Source organism: Salvelinus fontinalis, chromosome 6 (assembly GCF_029448725.1).
Source record: "Salvelinus fontinalis isolate EN_2023a chromosome 6, ASM2944872v1, whole genome shotgun sequence".
Lineage (NCBI taxonomy): Eukaryota > Metazoa > Chordata > Actinopteri > Salmoniformes > Salmonidae > Salvelinus > Salvelinus fontinalis.
The window spans coordinates 19,935,110-19,952,613 of NC_074670.1; the positions used below are offsets into that span (position 1 = coordinate 19,935,110).

Genomic DNA, 17,504 nt, shown 5'->3' on the forward strand with positions numbered 1-17,504 from the left:
TGTCAACGCCAGTAAGTCTGCTCACCCACATGTAGTCTATTTACACACCGAGCCACACAGCGTCAACACCAGTAAGTCTGCTCACCCACATGTAGTCTATTTACACACCGAGCCACACAGTGTCAACACCAGTAAGTCTGCTCACCCACATGTAGTCTATTTACACACAAAGCCACACAGTGTCAACGCCAGTAAGTCTGCTCACCCACATGTAGTCTATTTACACACCGAGCCACACAGTGTCAACACCAGTAAGTCTGCTCACCCACATGTAGTCTATTTACACACCGAGCCACACAGTGTCAACACCAGTAAGTCTGCTCACCCACATGTAGTCTATTTACACACCGAGCCACACAGTGTCAATGCCAGTAAGTCTGCTCACCCACATGTAGTCTATTTACACACAAAGCCACACAGTGTCAACGCCAGTAAGTGTGCTCACCCACATGTAGTCTATTTACACACAAAGCCACAGTGTCAACGCCAGTAAGTGTGCTCACCCACATGTAGTCTATTTACACACAAAGCCACAGTGTCAACACCAGTAAGTCTGCTCACCCAAATGTAGTCTATTTACACACAAAGCCACACAGCGTCAACGCCAGTAAGTCTGCTCACCCACATGTAGTCTCTCTACACACAAAGCCACACAGCGTCAACGCCAGTAAGTCTGCTCACCCACATGTAGTCTATTTACACACAAAGCCACAGTGTCAACACCAGTAAGTCTGCTCACCCACATGTAGTCTATTTACACACACAGCCACACAGTGTCAACGCCAGTAAGTCTGCTCACCCACATGTAGACTATTTACACACCGAGCCACACAGTGTCAACGCCAGTAAGTCTGCTCACCCACATGTAGTCTATTTACACACCGAGCCACACAGCGTCAACGCCAGTAAGTCTGCTCACCCACATGTAGTCTATTTACACACCGAGCCACACAGTGTCAACGCCAGTAAGTCTGCTCACCCACATGTAGTCTATTTACACACAAAGCCACACAGCGTCAACGCCAGTAAGTCTGCTCACCCACATGTAGTCTATTTACACACCGAGCCACACAGTGTCAATGCCAGTAAGTCTGCTCACCCACATGTAGTCCATTTACACACCGAGCCACACAGTGTTAACGCCAGTAAGTCTGCTCACCCACATGTAGTCTATTTACACACAAAGCCACACAGTGTCAACACCAGTAAGTCTGCTCACCCACATGTAGTCTATTTACACACAAAGCCACACAGTGTCAACGCCAGTAAGTCTGCTCACCCACATGTAGTCTATTTACACACAAAGCCACACAGCGTCAACGCCAGTAAGTCTGCTCACCCACATGTAGTCTATTTACACACAAAGCCACACAGTGTCAATTGCCAGTAAGTCTTGCTCAGGGGGTGCTCTCCCACATGAGAGTCCATTGGCTTGCTTTGGATGGGGGTGTGACCTGGTTTCTCAGTGTTGCCTTGCTGCCATCTTTTGGTTTGTGTGGACAACTGTATAGAATAGCTTGCCAGGCTCATGTAGAAGACATATGGCTAGAAACAATACTCACTACAACAATACTAACTACAGTAACAGGGAGGAAAATTGTATTTGGGAGTAACAAAGATCCCCCCCCCCCCCTCCCTACAAATATGCTCTCCCTAACCTTATTGTTCTGTAGGAGACAGGAAGTGCAACTTGAGAAGTGGGACATGACAGACATGAGGTTAAAACAGCTTGTAGAGGTTAACTGAGGCTACTGTGTACTGTGCGTGTCCACTCTTTTTCTCTCTCTTTCTCTCTCTCTCCCTCTTTCCATCTCTGTCTCGCTCTGTCTCTCTCAATTCAAAGGGCTTTATTGGCATGGAAAACATCTTTACAATGTCAAAGCAAGTGGAATGGATAAACAAAAGTGAAATAAACAATCAGAAATGACCAGTTAACATTACACTTACAAAAGCTTAAAAATAATAGAGAAATTTCAAATGTTTTATGTCCAGTGTTGTAACAATGTGCATATAGTCTCTCTCTCTCTCTGTTAGTGATAACACAACCTCTGTGATCAGATAGCATTACAAAGTGCCTGTTGGACTAACGAACTCAGGCCCAGGTCCTACTGTAAGTCTGTTTACCCACAGTAGGCTAAAGGAACCCCTGTAGGCCTGCATGGGAGGTATCACCACCACCTTAGCCAGGATATTCTGACCACTTCACTTTGGGTTTGGACAACTGCTCACCCATTAGTGAAAAGCCTACATTTCACAGAACTTGTTTTTTTTATGTGTTTGCATGGTATTTCGACATATTAAACTCGACCATCAATTCTGTATTGTCACAGGACCATTGTAGTTTTTATCCAAGCCATGCAGCTGTTAAGTGATTGGTGTAAGTGTTTTCCAAGCGGTGGGCACTCCACTACCTCTCTGATTTATAAAGTGGAACACATTCCAGCTCCAGCCCACTCTACCCTACTGAGATTAGGACACTAGTGTCCTGTTTGAAAGGCATCTCCATGTTGTTCTAATCGTTCCACCACAATTAGAACAATGAGCAAGAAATGTAACCGGATGTATAAATGTGAAGCATCTGCTTGGCGTTTCCACACACTACCAAATATGATAACGAGAGTGTTAGAGGAATTTTAATTCCTATGTATTCATTAACCTATTCAATTAAAACATTCAGTCTGCACCCAGAATGTGTACGGTTCTGGGGAAGTGAAACAGACGGAGACCAGTTTAAAAATAGTCAGTGACGTTTATTCTGAGAGCTCTCCCCCAATACAACATACATTGGTTTATATATCAAATAACACAGCGTCATAGCGTCCTAAATGTTCCTCCTTCCCTCTGACAAAGACAAAGCTGCTGTAAAATTCCATTCCAACACATACATATGGCTTGTTGTATGCTACCACATGTTTTCTTTATTTTTTGGGGGGGGGGGGTGGATCAGCTACCACATGTTGCACACTCTGCTGCAAGCCTACGGTTTCTCCCCTCCCTGGGTGGGGAGACTTACTTCCTGTTATTAGTTTCACAGTGGCCACAACTTCTTTGTCACAATGTGTCTTTTAACACTTTCTCTTTGCCAATGTAGAAACATGCATTTATCAGACAGGGTAGAATTCTGTTAGTTACAATTCTGCATTAAATGTAACAATTCTACATTAAATGTATACATTATTTAGTCATTATTCATAAAATTACCATAACAGAGAGGAAGCCCAGTGGCCAGCAGTGGGATCAGATGGAGTGAGACGGATTTTTGCTTACATTTTGCACATAATCTCGTCGATGAACAGCAGCGGCGTGTGGATTACATCACTGGGGAAGCCCCCCCCCCCCCCAGAATAAAAAGCCATATTACAACCTGTGTTGTGATAATTGCATTGTTTGCTCTATAACCTGTTAATTCATATGCTGTGCGACTGTGATATAAAGGCCTAAAGGGCGAGACAATAAGAAGCACAGTGGCAGAATATATTCAACCACACCTTTGTTTTATCATAGCACCCTCTGTCCAGTGAAGTCCACAAAGAATATTGCATGTGACAGACAGTTACATGACCTAGAGCATGGTCAAGCAAGTTAATGTGTCTGACATTTTCGAACCATTAAACAACTATTGATTTAGAACCACAGAGTTACCATAAGTCGTAAAGAAAACAGGAGCTGCCTCCACTATTCCAGCACCACCATTTCAACTTCAACATTTCAACATCATCAAATCACCTCTGCTTAGTCTAATACAGTGACAACTAAAAGATACCAAAAACAATTTAGATCAATCAAAGGAAGCTAAATATGATGTGGCTGTCTATGGTTCTGATTTCTGTGTGCATGCGCGTTTGTGCAAGCATGTTGACTCACCCTACTTGTAGAAAAACGCCAATGCCATCCTCCTCTCATGTTGACAAAACGATCTATCACTCTGTCGTACAGTACACGCTTTCATTTTTTGTTGTCCTAGGCTACCTGGCTAAAATGCTTGCTTGCTGGCCTAATTTCCATTCATGGGCAACGCTAGCTAGTTAACATTAGCCTTCTACAACTAGCTACATATTGAACTTCCATCCTCTCAGGCCAGGGGCACAACACTGTATGAACTAATGGTTGGATCAGAGTTGCTGTTATAATCATTGGCCAGCATGGAGAATTAAGTTAAACCACAAGTCCACATCCCTATCTCCATCAATGGCTAATTTAGGAAAGGGCCCGTTTTAGCTAGCTAGCTAGCCTCCGGAGGACAACAACACAACCAGATGCAACAATTCAAGTTTTTCTGTCAATGACGTATGCTCTCAATGGGATTTGATAGGAGTGACGCCAAAATCCAAACTGGCTTCCATTCACAGTTGAGCTCGCTCAGTTTAGCTCAATGCTGGTTGGCACATTTTTTTCTTATCTGGTCTATCGCTTTTAAAATATATATATTTTAAATGTAACCTTTATTTAACTAGGTAAGTCATGGGTTAAACTTGGGTTAGTTATAAAAATCACCTGTTCAGGGTGCTTACAATACATGCCTTACAAATATGATGGAAAATGATTGATAAATTGGCAGATGATAGAATTCACTGTTGGATGGATGTTGCCCGGTGAAGAAACATTTTTTCACTTAATTCAATAAGAGTTATAATAGGCATTGTGGTAGTTCAATAACAGTAATAAAAGTATTACGCCAGTTCATCTCCTGCCCACTGGTGTCTTTGTGATGGGAACACGGAGCAGTACATAAGAGGTTGTGAGTGTCAATTTGTTTTTAATGTTCAATTGTCCTTTCCTTATAAGGGCAGATGACACAGCAGTGATGCCAATGTGGAGTGTGTCACCGTCACACCTTTTAGCGGTCTGAGGCACAAATACTGTAAGTATTTACACACTCTCCCACTGATAAGGTGTTCTCACATTGGCCCCTAAACAGGAAATGTAGAAATAAAGTCTCAATTTCTAAACGCTTACTGGCCTGGCATGACCATATCGCTGTATTTTATTTGAATTGACCACTACAGTTTTTTTACACTGATATACACTGTAAGTTAGGCCCTCCTGAGGGCAGATAATGAACTATAATATATACAAGGCATTTGAATCTACTTCTCACTAGATGTGTTTCATCCAATTCATGTCTTCTATATCTGTACCAGTCATTGAATGGGATGAACCAGTCATAGTATCAGTCAATTAATGTGTATCTGAGTAGAGAAGAAAATCACTCTTGATGTAATACAGATTTGTCCTATCACAAGTTAAAGAAGTAGTTGTGACTTTGGAACGGCATTGACCTTCTTGATAGCTTTACAGTTAATCAGGGAATGTAAAAACTTGTGTATTCTGATAAGACAGGTACAAGCCCTACACACAAGGCCAATGGCACTGATATGAAAGAGCCACCAATGTGGGTAGGGGACGCTTTGCCATTCACCTTAATAGGGGTGACATTGGCTACACTTAAAATGGCACTGCCATTTTGGGGCGGGTAGAGAAGGTGAAGGTGGTGCGGTAGTATATAAAGCTGAGCCAACAGTCTGGTCCTGCTCTGGAGGTTGGTGATTTTACTCTGAGGAACATCCCTAGTGAGGATATAAAGACGCTTCTAAGATTTCGGGGGGAAAGAGGACTGAGCGTTGGACTTCAATTGATTTGGGCAGGCCCTCCACCATGAGTAAAGGGGTAGGTGACCCATTTATGTGATTCATCAAAGCTCTAATCAAATTGTCATGAATTAAATTTGATTTTCATTCAATGATCAAGAATATTGTATATTCACCCCTAGCAAGATGATACAGGATGTCACCTCTTTGTCTCCAGGACTCTTACGACATGTTTGAGATGAATGGAGAAGTGGATGTCAAGATGAAGAAAAAGAAGAAGATAAAGAAAAAGGATAGGCTAGAGGGCATGAAGAAGGAGATGGATATTGTGAGTGTGATTCACAAGACCAGAAGGAGAGAGAGCTGGAGAGAATATGACAAATTAAATTAAATGGGACAGAATTGCATCATAAATACATTGTAGCTTTAACAGTCTGTCAATCTTTACAGGACGACCACGAGATCACAATAGAAGAGCTGGAGATGAGGTATACCACCAGTGTTACCAAGGTAACCATGCTACCATGGGGTTTCTGTCCGTCTGTCTGTGTGATGAAACAGACTGCTGCTAATATAGAGTAAATCTCTCTCTTTCCCTCTCTCTAACTCTCTCCCCCCTCCTCCCCCTTAAATCCCCTCAGGGCCTGACGTCCAGCAAAGCAGCGGAGGTTCTGGAGCGGGACGGCCCCAACGAACTGCTGCCCCCCAAAGGGACCCCAGAGTACGTCAAGTTTGCCCGTCAGCTGGCCGGAGGGCTGCAGTGTCTGATGTGGGTGGCAGCCGTCATCTGCTTCATTGCTTTCGGCATCGAGTTCTCCAGGGGAACCCTCGGCTGCTTTGACGATGTGAGGAGGATGGGGCGGGGAGAGAAAAAAAGGGGAGGAGAGAGGAAGGGTAGGAGGAGGTGGAGGAAGAGGTGGAGTACGAGACTGTAGTGCAGGAATGTTGAACAATATTAGAATAGTGAGGAAGGGATTGTTGACAGATGGATAAGGAGAGAGTTGAAGCGTTTGCAAAAGTTACACTGGGAGGCTAAAGATACACTGGGAGGGTGAAGGAAAGGCTAAAGATACACTGGGAGGGTGAAAGAGAGGCTAAAGTTACACTGGGAGGGTGAAGGAGAGGCTAAAGTTACACTGGGAGGGTGAAGGAGAGGCTAAAGTTGCACTGGGAGGGTGAAGGAGAGGCTAAAGTTGCACTGGGAGGGTGAAGGAAAGGCTAAAGTTGCACTGGGAGGGTGAAGGAAAGGCTAAAGTTGCACTGGGAGGGTGAAGGAAAGGCTAAAGTTGCACTGGGAGGGTGAAGGAAAGGCTAAAGTTGCACTGGGAGGGTGAAGGAGAGGCTAAAGATACACTGGGAGGGAGAAGGAGAGGCTAAAGATACACTGGGAGGGTGAAGGAAAGGCTAAAGTTGCACTGGGAGGGTGAAGGAAAGGCTAAAGTTGCACTAGGAGGGTGAAGGAAAGGCTAAAGATACACTGGGAGGGTGAAGGAGAGGCTAAAGTTGCACTGGGAGGGTGAAGGAAAGGCTAAAGTTGCACTGGGAGGGTGAAGGAAAGGCTAAAGTTGCACTAGGAGGGTGAAGGAAAGGATAAAGTTGCACTAGGAGGCTGAAGGAGAAAATACTGTATGTGAAGAAAGGGGAATACATACGATAATAACATGTATTACAGCATCAACATATTGTGTTTGTTTCATCACTATTTCTCTGTTACCACACATGTCTACAGCTGTACCTCGCCATCACTCTGATTACTGTTGTTGTGGTGACTGGCTGCTTCGGTTACTACCAAGAGTTTAAGAGCACCAACATCATCGCCAGCTTCAAAAATCTAGTTCCACAGGTAAAGATATGGAAATACATTATAACTAAAGAAATACATTATAACTAAGGAAATACATTATAACTAAGGAAATACATTATAACTAAGGAAATACATTATAACTAAGGAAATACATTATAACTAAGGAAATACATTATAACTAGCGAATACATTATAACTAAGGAAATACATTATAACTAGAGAAATACATTATAACTCAGGAAATACATTATAACTGAAGAAATACATTATAACTAGAGAAATACATTATAACTAGAGAAATACATTATAACTAGAGAAATACATTATAACTAGAGAAATACATTATAACTAGCGAATACATTATAACTAAGGAAATACATTATAACTAGAGAAATACATTATAACTCAGGAAATACATTATAACTGAAGAAATACATTATAACTAGAGAAATACATTATAACTAGAGAAATACATTATAACTGAAGAAATACATTATAACTAGAGAAATACATTATAACTAGAGAAATACATTATAACTAGAGAAATACAATATAACTAAGGAAATACATTACAACTAAGGAAATACATTACAACTAAGGAAATACATTACAACTAAGGAAATACATTATTACTAAGGAAATACATTATAACTAGAGCCATGAGTGTTTCCTGAAGATGTTACCAGACCAGGAAACACTCCTGGCCCTAAATACCCATACAACAGTTACTTTGTTATTTTAAGAAACGGTTTACTTTCATGACAAAACTATTCCTTTCATCAACACAGATCATAATCCACTCACTACAGCACTGATCCAAGGCAGTCAGTCCATCAATCAATCATTGAAATACAGGGATTTGGTATAACCATCTATCCCTTTCTAGCAAGCCCTGGTGATCCGTGACGGGCAGAAGAACCAGATCAATGCCATGGACCTGGTGGTGGGAGACCTGGTGGAGATTAAGGGTGGTGACCGCGTGCCTGCTGACATCCGCATCATCTTTGCCCAGGGCTGTAAGGTAGGTACACTAGGCCACCAGTTCCCATTATAGACCACTAACACAATTTCAACCCAGAAGTAATGGCTAAGGGTGTTGATGCAGGTTGAGCAGGAATGTGAACATAGAGCTAGGATTCAGGTTAGGATTAGTGTTAGGGTTAGAGTTAGGTTTGAAGTTAGGATTATGGTTGATCCGGGATGTGGACATGAAGCCAGGGTTAGGGTTAGGGTTGACTCGGGGTGTGGACATGAAGCTAGGGTTAGGGTTAGGTTTAAGGTTGACCCGGGGTGTTGGCATGAAGCTAGGGTTAGGTTTAAGGTTGACCCGGGGTGTTGGCATGAAGCTAGGGTTAGGGCTAGGTTTAAGGTTGACCCGGGGTGTTGGCATGAAGCTAGGGTTAGGGCTAGGTTTAAGGTTGACCTGGGGTGTTGGCATAAAGCTAGGGTTAGGTTTAAGGTTGACCCGGGGTGTTGGCATGAAGCTAGGGTTAGGTTTAAGGTTGACCCGGGGTGTTGGCATAAAGCTAGGGTTAGGTTTAAGGTTGACCCGGGGTGTTGGCATGAAGCTAGGGTTAGGGTTAGGTTTAAGGTTGACCCGGGGTGTTGGCATGAAGCTAGGGTTAGGGCTAGGTTTAAGGTTGACCCGGAGTGTTGGCATGAAGCTAGGGTTAGGGCTAGGTTTAAGGTTGACCCGGGGTGTTGGCATGAAGCTAGGGTTAGGGTTAGGTTTAAGGTTGACCCGGGGTGTTGGCATGAAGCTAGGGTTAGGGCTAGGTTTAAGGTTGACCCAGAGTGTTGGCATGAAGCTAGGGTTAGGGCTAGGTTTAAGGTTGACCCGGGGTGTTGGCATGAAGCTAGGGTTAGGGTTAGGTTTAAGGTTGACCCGGGGTGTTGGCATGAAGCTAGGGTTAGGGCTAGGTTTAAGGTTGACCCGGGGTGTTGGCATGAAGCTAGGGTTAGGGCTAGGTTTAAGGTTGACCCGGGGTGTGGACATGAAGCCAGGGTTAGGGCTATGTTTAAGGTTGACCCGGGGTGTGGACATGAAGCCAGGGTTAGGGTTAGGTTATGCAGAAGACCCGGGTTTGAACCCTGGTTGGTTTCATATGTTATAACCCTGTCAGTTCCTTGATCTCATCATCCTCTCCAGGTGGATAACTCATCCCTGACAGGAGAGTCAGAGCCCCAGAGCAAAACCCCGGAGTGTACCCACGAGAACCCCCTAGAGACCAAGAACATCGCCTTCTTCTCCACCACCTGCCTGGAAGGTAGACACATCACAGGAGGCTGCTGAGGGGAGGACGGCTCATAATAATGTCTGGAGTAGAGTAAATGGAATGGCATCAAACACATGGAAACAATGTGTTTGAGTTAGACACCATTCCATTTATTCCGGACGATGAGCCCGTCCTCCCCAATTAAGGTGCCACCAATCTATGCTACACACACACACACACACACTGCCACCACTGCCTGAACGGTACTACAGAGACACCAGAGGAGGTTGGTGGGAGGAGCTATAGGAAGATGGGCTCATTTTAATGGCTGAAATGGAAAAAATGGAACGGAGTCAAGCATGTTGCTCCCAAGAGTTTGATGTGTTTGGTAGTATTGGTACCATTCCATTGATTCCACCACCAGCCTCCTTTGACAGACACACAACCCTTATTAATTCACACACAGAAAAGATTCACACAGAAACACTTACACTCATAACAGTAAAAATTTGCAAAAACATCAACATTACACTCATAATGTAATCTAAAATCCCCTTTCCTCTGCTTGGCCCCTACCAGGAGTGGCCACAGGAACGGTCATCAACACGGGTGACCGCACCATCATTGGCCGCATTGCCAGCTTGGCGTCAGGCGTAGGCAATGAGAAGACGCCAATTGCCATAGAGATTGAGCACTTTGTTGACATCATTGCTGGGCTGGCCATCTTCTTTGGCTTCACCTTCTTCGTGGTGGCCATGTTTATCGGCTATGCCTTCCTGGAGGCTATGATCTTCTTCATGGCCATCGTGGTGGCCTATGTACCTGAGGGGCTGCTGGCTACTGTCACTGTGAGTCAACACTGAGGCTCTGGTCTGTCTCGGCCTATATCAAGTTGGTTATTAACAGTTTTCATCAACCATCTCCCTCCAGGTGTGTCTGTCGCTGACGGCCAAGCGTTTGGCCAGGAAGAACTGTGTGGTGAAGAACCTGGAGGCTGTGGAGACCCTGGGCTCCACCTCGGTCATCTGCTCTGACAAGACGGGCACTCTGACCCAGAACAGGATGACCGTGGCCCACCTGTGGTTCGACAATGTGATCCATGCCGCAGACACCACAGAGGACCAATCAGGTCAGAGCTTTGACCAATCATCCGAGACATGGCGATCGTTGGCAAGAGTGGCAGGACTCTGTAACCGGGCCATCTTCAAACCCAACCAGGAGTCTCTGCCTATTCCTAGGGTGAGCTGATAGACACTAGCCTCAACAGACACATTAATTCACAGACACAGCATCAATGAAAACTATATGATTTATGAGTTACCTTTTTTTCCAATGTACCTATGTGCAACAGAGAATAGTGGTGGGCGACGCCTCAGAGACGGCTCTGCTGAAGTTCACTGAGCTGGCCATAGGGAACATGATGGAATACAGGGAACGCTTCAAAAAGGTTGTTGAAGTACCATTCAACTCCACCAACAAGTTCCAGGTAAGAGGCCTGATTTTCTGATCTGATTTCAAGTCAGTCTGTTGAAAGTGTGTTATATAATCTACAGTATGTTGTATAGGTGTATCATGTGAATATTAGACATACTTTAATGGCATTACCAGAATGAGCTATTTGTGTTTGAATCGTACTCTGTCTCCCCCCGGTGGCGAGTAGCTGTCAGTGCATGAGTTGGAAGACCCCATGGACCTGCGCTACCTGCTGGTGATGAAGGGGGCACCAGAGAGGATCTTGGAGCGCTGCTCCACCATCCTGATCAAGGGCCAGGAGATGCCCCTGGATGAACAGTGGAGAGAGGCCTTCCAGACCGCATACATGGATTTGGGGAGCCTGGGGGAGAGAGTGCTGGGTAAGGGACAGTGTTCTTTTTCGGCATCAGACCTGCCAAATATTTTGTGTTTAATAGGTTAAATGACACATTCTGTTAACATCTGACTGCAGAGTGATCTGTTCTTGCAATTTGTAGTCTATGACATTTCAGATTTAGATATGATAATTTATCACAAAGTAGTTTATCACGATGTGAATTACTTTTCTAAGTAACTTTAGTTAAGTAAACTAAGTTTTTCTTAATGGTGGCTTTTGTGTAGCTTAAATTCTTCCAGTGTGAATTAATTTGTAGCTTGGTAACCAATATTTTCAGAGTAGCTTCCCCAACACTTAATGGTATCTCTTCTTTAGGCCCATAAATACCCACTAACCCCTCCAATCTGTCCAAACATTTGTCTCCAGGTTTTTGTTACATCTATCTGAATGAGAATGAGTTTCCTCGTGGTTACAAGTTTGACTCTGATGAGATGAACTTTACCACGTCTGGTTTGTGTTTCGCTGGACTCATCTCCATGATCGACCCGCCACGCGCCACTGTGCCTGACGCTGTCATGAAGTGCCGCACGGCTGGAATAAGGGTACGAGGGTAAAATGGGGGAGAGATGGGGCAAAGGAGAACGACAGAAAGAGAAAAAAGGAGAGTTAGAACATAGATGTAACATACAATGTAACAGGCCATCACAGTCTCCCTCATTGTGTCACGTCAATCAACATCAACTCCTTCCACTGTGACCTCCCTCAGGTAGTCATGGTGACAGGCGACCACCCGATCACGGCCAGAGCCATCGCTGCCAACGTTGGCATCATCACAGAGGGCAGTGAGACAGTAGAGGACATCGCTACCAGGAAACGCATCCCAGTGGAGCAGGTCAACAGGAGGTGGGTCTTGTTCCCCAACACCAACACGGTCTGGCAGGGTTAGGACTCTGACTCTCACTGTGGTTGATCAATCTCCTGTGACAGATTTGACTATTTATACAGAGTGTGTATATCAAGTAAGAAGGAGTGAGAACTCCTAATACTTCCTGGAGATGATAACGCCCTGTCAGTGGATTTGACCAGTCTACTCTATTCTATCATATTCTAATCTATTCTATGTGGTCTTCAGGGATGCCCGTGCCTGTGTGATAAGTGGTGGTCAGCTGAAGGACATGAGCAGTGAAGAGCTGGACGAAGCGTTGAGGAGTCACCCTGAAATGGTGTTCGCCCGCACCTCCCCCCAACAGAAACTCATCATCGTGGAGAGCTGTCAGCGCCTGGTGAGCCCCCCCCACCACCACCACACACACACATACCAAGTCGTTAGTCACACTGCATTCCAGAGAGATTTTTGGTTTGGCTTACCCTTCTTTTTTGTCATGTTATCTCTCTCAAACCCTCTCCTCCCCTCTCTTTCTGTCTCATTCTCTCACTTTCTCTCTCACTAAGGGCTCCATTGTGGCTGTGACAGGCGATGGGGTGAACGACTCCCCTGCATTGAAAAAGGCAGACATCGGTATTGCCATGGGCATAGCTGGCTCCGATGCAGCTAAGAATGCAGCTGACATGATTCTGCTGGATGACAACTTTGCCTCCATCGTCACAGGGGTGGAGCAGGGTGAGTGAGAGTGTCTTAGCAAATCACAAAACACAACAACAGCCATTTTTACAGGCTGATTACATTTGAAATGTATCCTGTGAACCAATATTTGGTTTCACAAAGTTAAGCCTTCATGATACTAAGTAATACTGATATTGAGGGATTGATTTCGACCATATCTGACACCCAGGCCGTCTGATCTTTGACAACCTGAAGAAGTCCATTGCGTACACACTGACCAAGAACATTCCGGAGCTCACACCCTACCTCATCTACATCACTGTCAGTGTTCCTCTGCCATTGGGCTGCATCACCATCCTCATGATCGAGCTGGCCACTGACATTGTGAGTCTTCTCCTCTTCCTCACCTCTCATCTCCCTGCACTATAAGACCATTCTAGAATGATGCCGATTATCCTTCTTCTATCCTACAGTTTCCCTCTGTGTCTCTGGCCTATGAGAAGGCAGAGAGTGATATTATGCATCTGAAACCCAGGAACCCGCGTAAGGATAGGTTGGTGAACGAATCTCTGGCTGCCTACTCCTACTTCCAGATTGGTGAGGGTTCATGTCTGTTCCTGTAGTATGTAAATGTATGAAAAAGGCCTTGTTTTTTCACTGGGTCCTTTGAGACCGATTGATCCTTGAAGCTGAATGATTTATTGACCAATATTCAAGGTGATAACCTACAAATAGTCTATTAGTACATATTTCATGTTCAATTTTCTCCTTCCTCCCTCTCTTTTGGTTTAACTCTCCCCGTATCCCCTTCTCCAGGAGCGATCCAGTCTTTCGCTGGCTTCACAGACTACTTTACAGCGATGGCCCAGGAGGGCTGGTATCCCCTGCTGTGTGTGGGGCTCAGGTCCCACTGGGAGGACGTCCATCTGCAGGACCTGCAGGACAGCTATGGCCAGGAGTGGGTGAGTGTGTGTGGCTTACTGTAGGATAGATATGGCCAGGAGTGGGAGAGTGTGTGTGGCTTACTGTAGGATAGATATGGCCAGGAGTGGGTGAGTGTGTGTGGATTACTGTAGGATAGATATGGCCAGGAGTGGGAGAGTGTGTGTTGCTTACTGTAGGATAGATATGGCCAGGAGTGGGTGAGTGTGTGTGGCTTACTGTAGGATAGATATGGCCAGGAGTGGGAGAGTGTGTGTTGCTTACTGTAGGATAGATATGGCCAGGAGTGGGTGAGTGTGTGTGGCTTACTGTAGGATAGATATGGCCAGGAGTGGGTGAGTGTGTGTGGCTTACTGTAGGATAGATATGGCCAGGAGTGGGTGAGTGTGTGTGGATTACTGTAGGATAGATATGGCCAGGAGTGGGAGAGTGTGTGTTGCTTACTGTAGGATAGATATGGCCAGGAATGGCTGAGTGTGTGTGGCTTACTGTATGACAGACATGGCCAGGAGTAGGTGAGTGTGTGTGGCTTACTGTAGGATAAGCGTGTGTGTGTGTGTGTGTGTGTGTGTGTGTGTGTGTGTGTGTGTGTGTGTGTGTGTGTGTGTGTGTGTGTGTGTGTGTGTGTGTGTGTGTGTGTGTGTGTGTGTGTGTGTGTGTGTGTGTGTGTGTGTGTGTGTGTGTGTGTGTGTGTCTGTCTTGTGGCCAGGAATGGACAAGTGCATGTGGCTTTACAGTGCCCTCACTTACCTGTAACTCCTGGAAATGCCTGTTGAAAATCTCCTGTCTTCTCTGTTCTGCAGACATACGCCCAGCGTCTGTATCAGCAGTACACCTGCTACACTGTCTTCTTCATCAGTATCGAGATCTGCCAGATCGCTGATGTGTTGATCAGGAAAACCCGCCGTCTGTCCATCTTCCAGCAGGGCTTCTTTAGGTCAGTGGATGTTAACTGCATTGAACAAATGTCTCTTACTCCCTACATACAATCATATACTCTATGAAATGTATTGTTTATGAAAGGATGGTGGCAGAGAAGGCTTCCAACAAAATAACTTGGGAAGTATCAATCTTGATGGGACTAATAAAACATTGTTTGACCATCCTCCATGTTTTCCCTTTGTGTGCAGGAACAAGGTGTTGGTGAGTGCCATCGTCTTCCAGCTGTTGCTGGGTAACCTGCTGTGCTACTGCCCAGGGATGCCCAACATTTTCAACTTCATGCCCATTAGGTACTGTTACACTCTGCTTGACTTGAATGGTTGTCGATTCATCTTCTCTGTCATTGTTTTGATGGATTTCATGTTGGTTTGTTCATGCGTGTAACTCCCCCTTACAGGGGCCAATGGTGGTTTGTTCCAATCCCGTACGGAATTCTAATCTTTGTCTATGACGAGATCAGGAAGCTGGGGGTCAGAAGACATCCAGGAAGTAAGTAGCCTTTCTTGCCTCTGTCTTGTCCATCCATTCATCCTCCATGCATCTATCCATCCATTCACCCATCCATCCATCTATTTATCATCCATCCATTCCTTGCAGTAGTCAGCCCTAATTCAGATTATTTCCTATCCACTATCACAGGTTGGTGGGACCAGGAGCTGTATTATTGAGAGAAGAGGGCATATATCTAGACCAGAGACATAGGTATAAAGATGCAGGTTAGCATTTTCCGTCATGAATCTTGTTCTGGGGGTAGCTCTGCTCTGCAGTGGTCACAAGCTGGCACAGCCACAAAATCATAAAATCTGATTTTAATTCTAACCCTAACCTTAACCACACTAGCAAATGGCTAACCCTAAACTTAAATTAAGACCGAAAAACAAATGTTTGTTTTCATGAATTTTCACAATATACCCAATTTGACTTTGCAGCTGGCCTAAGAGGACATTTCTCAGTTCTGCCTCTAGGACAAGACTCATGCCAATAAACGTCAACCTGCTATACAGAGAAGTCTGGCTAGCAAACTGTCGTCCATCTTGGTCCTAAACATTCCAATACAATACAATACAATTTAAATATCAAACAAGGTTTGCCAAACTCTGTACAAGTATAGCTCTGAATATCCTAAACCATTTCTGATACGGAACCAAATCTTATACATTGAAACAATAACCATTAATTATTTTGTGATATGTTTGTAAAGACACACCTCCATGTTCTAATACAAAAAAATAGAATGCTTGATGTGAGTTTGTCATATCAATTATCATTTGGAATCATTTCCTTTTGTAAATGTAGTATGTGGATGTCTGTGGGTGATTGCCTTTTGTTTCTGAATTCCATTGCCTTTTTATGTATAACATCACACATATTTGCCATCAAGGGTTCTTTCTTGGTGATAATGTTGGAGGTACAGTAGCCTATATGCATTATATTTATGTATTTGTATGAATAAAGTGTGTCAAATATAAGGTATTGTATGTCTTCATATTCTAGAGATACCTGAAATGTTTCACCACCATTATAACTTAAATTCAAATTAATGAATCCCTTTTATTAAAAGCCAGAGACACTTAGGGGTTTGTACATCGTGTAGCTCAGTCTACCTCTGGTTGATCCAATCTTATCCTGTCCTACATCTGTCCACATAGCACCAGACAGTCTGCTTGGCTGTGGGTAGCTGAGCTGGACTGCCATTGGCTGAGCTGGGTTGTGGGTAGGCTACTCACCTGGATGACTTTACAGAATTCACTTCTTGACTCTCTTGATGGTGCTGCTCTCCTTAGGGGAAAGATATTGCTGAAAGAAAAGGAGGATCTGAGGGATATGAAATCATTGACGTACTTCCTTTTCTTTTGGATCATTTCAACGCACTACCACACGATGACGCCATTGAGAAAAGTGGGCTACAATGTGTTCATGGTTTGACTTTTTTTTTTTTTTTTTTTTAACTAGGCAAGTCAGTTAAGAACAAATTCTTATTTTCAATGACGGCCTAGGAACAGTGGGTTAACTGCCTGTTCAGGGGCAGAACGACAGATTTGTACCTTGTCAGCTCGGGGATTTGAACTTGCAACCTTCCGGTTACTAGTCCAACGCTCTAACCACTAGGATACGCTGCCGCCCATGACTGTATGGTTTGACAGCTAATTGGCTTCACATATTATTATTCCTATACATTTAGATATTTTTACGCAACTCACCATATGCGATGTAACATTTAGTATACACCCTGTTGTAGTCGACTTCAAAACTCAACGTTTAGGTAGCATACCACCATAGCGGTTAAGAGCTTTGGGCCAGTAACCAAAACGTCAAAGGTTCGAATCCCCAAGCCGGCAAGGTGGGCAAATCTGCCGTTCTGCTCTTGAGCAAGGCAGTTAACACCTAACAATATCTGTTCCCCGAGCGCCGATGACGTGAATGACGATTAAGGCAGAACTCACGCCTCTCTGATTCAGAGGGGTTGGGTTTAATGCGGAAGATACATTTCAGTTGAATGGATTCAGTTAACTGACTAGGTATCCCCTTTCCATAAAATAATTGTATCTTTTAAATGTTTTTCCCCAGAGATATTATTTTACACTCAGAAATTAGATTAGTGAAATACGTTATTACATTGCGATCGTGTGTAACTACA

At 44.3% G+C, this 17,504-nt stretch overlaps 1 protein-coding gene across 1 annotated transcript; it reads left to right on the plus strand.

Annotated features, from left to right (window-relative positions):
* Window positions 1-5,784: 5,784 nt before the first annotated feature.
* On the plus strand, window positions 5,785-16,279 carry LOC129856825 (potassium-transporting ATPase alpha chain 1-like). The gene is made up of 21 exons (XM_055924528.1): window positions 5,785-5,916; window positions 6,039-6,098; window positions 6,230-6,433; window positions 7,318-7,431; window positions 8,279-8,413; window positions 9,542-9,659; window positions 10,188-10,456; window positions 10,539-10,847; window positions 10,960-11,094; window positions 11,269-11,461; window positions 11,845-12,020; window positions 12,185-12,321; window positions 12,551-12,701; window positions 12,871-13,039; window positions 13,212-13,366; window positions 13,456-13,579; window positions 13,799-13,944; window positions 14,728-14,861; window positions 15,055-15,156; window positions 15,264-15,355; window positions 15,506-16,279. Exons 1-21 carry the CDS (start codon window positions 5,785-5,787, stop codon window positions 15,532-15,534), a joined length of 3,084 nt encoding a protein of 1,027 aa, XP_055780503.1. The 3' UTR covers window positions 15,535-16,279.
* The last annotated feature ends 1,225 nt before the right edge of the window (window positions 16,280-17,504 follow it).

Bases quoted from the DNA above. Each gene is read 5' to 3' on its own strand.
- LOC129856825 (XM_055924528.1), top strand. From the start codon at position 5,785: ATGTCACCTCTTTGTCTCCAGGACTCTTACGACATGTTTGAGATGAAT. The intron at 5,917-6,038 runs GTGAGTGTGATT...CAATCTTTACAG, and splicing joins TGAAGAAGGAGATGGATATT to GACGACCACGAGATCACAAT. The intron at 11,095-11,268 runs GTAAGAGGCCTG...GGTGGCGAGTAG, and splicing joins ACTCCACCAACAAGTTCCAG to CTGTCAGTGCATGAGTTGGA.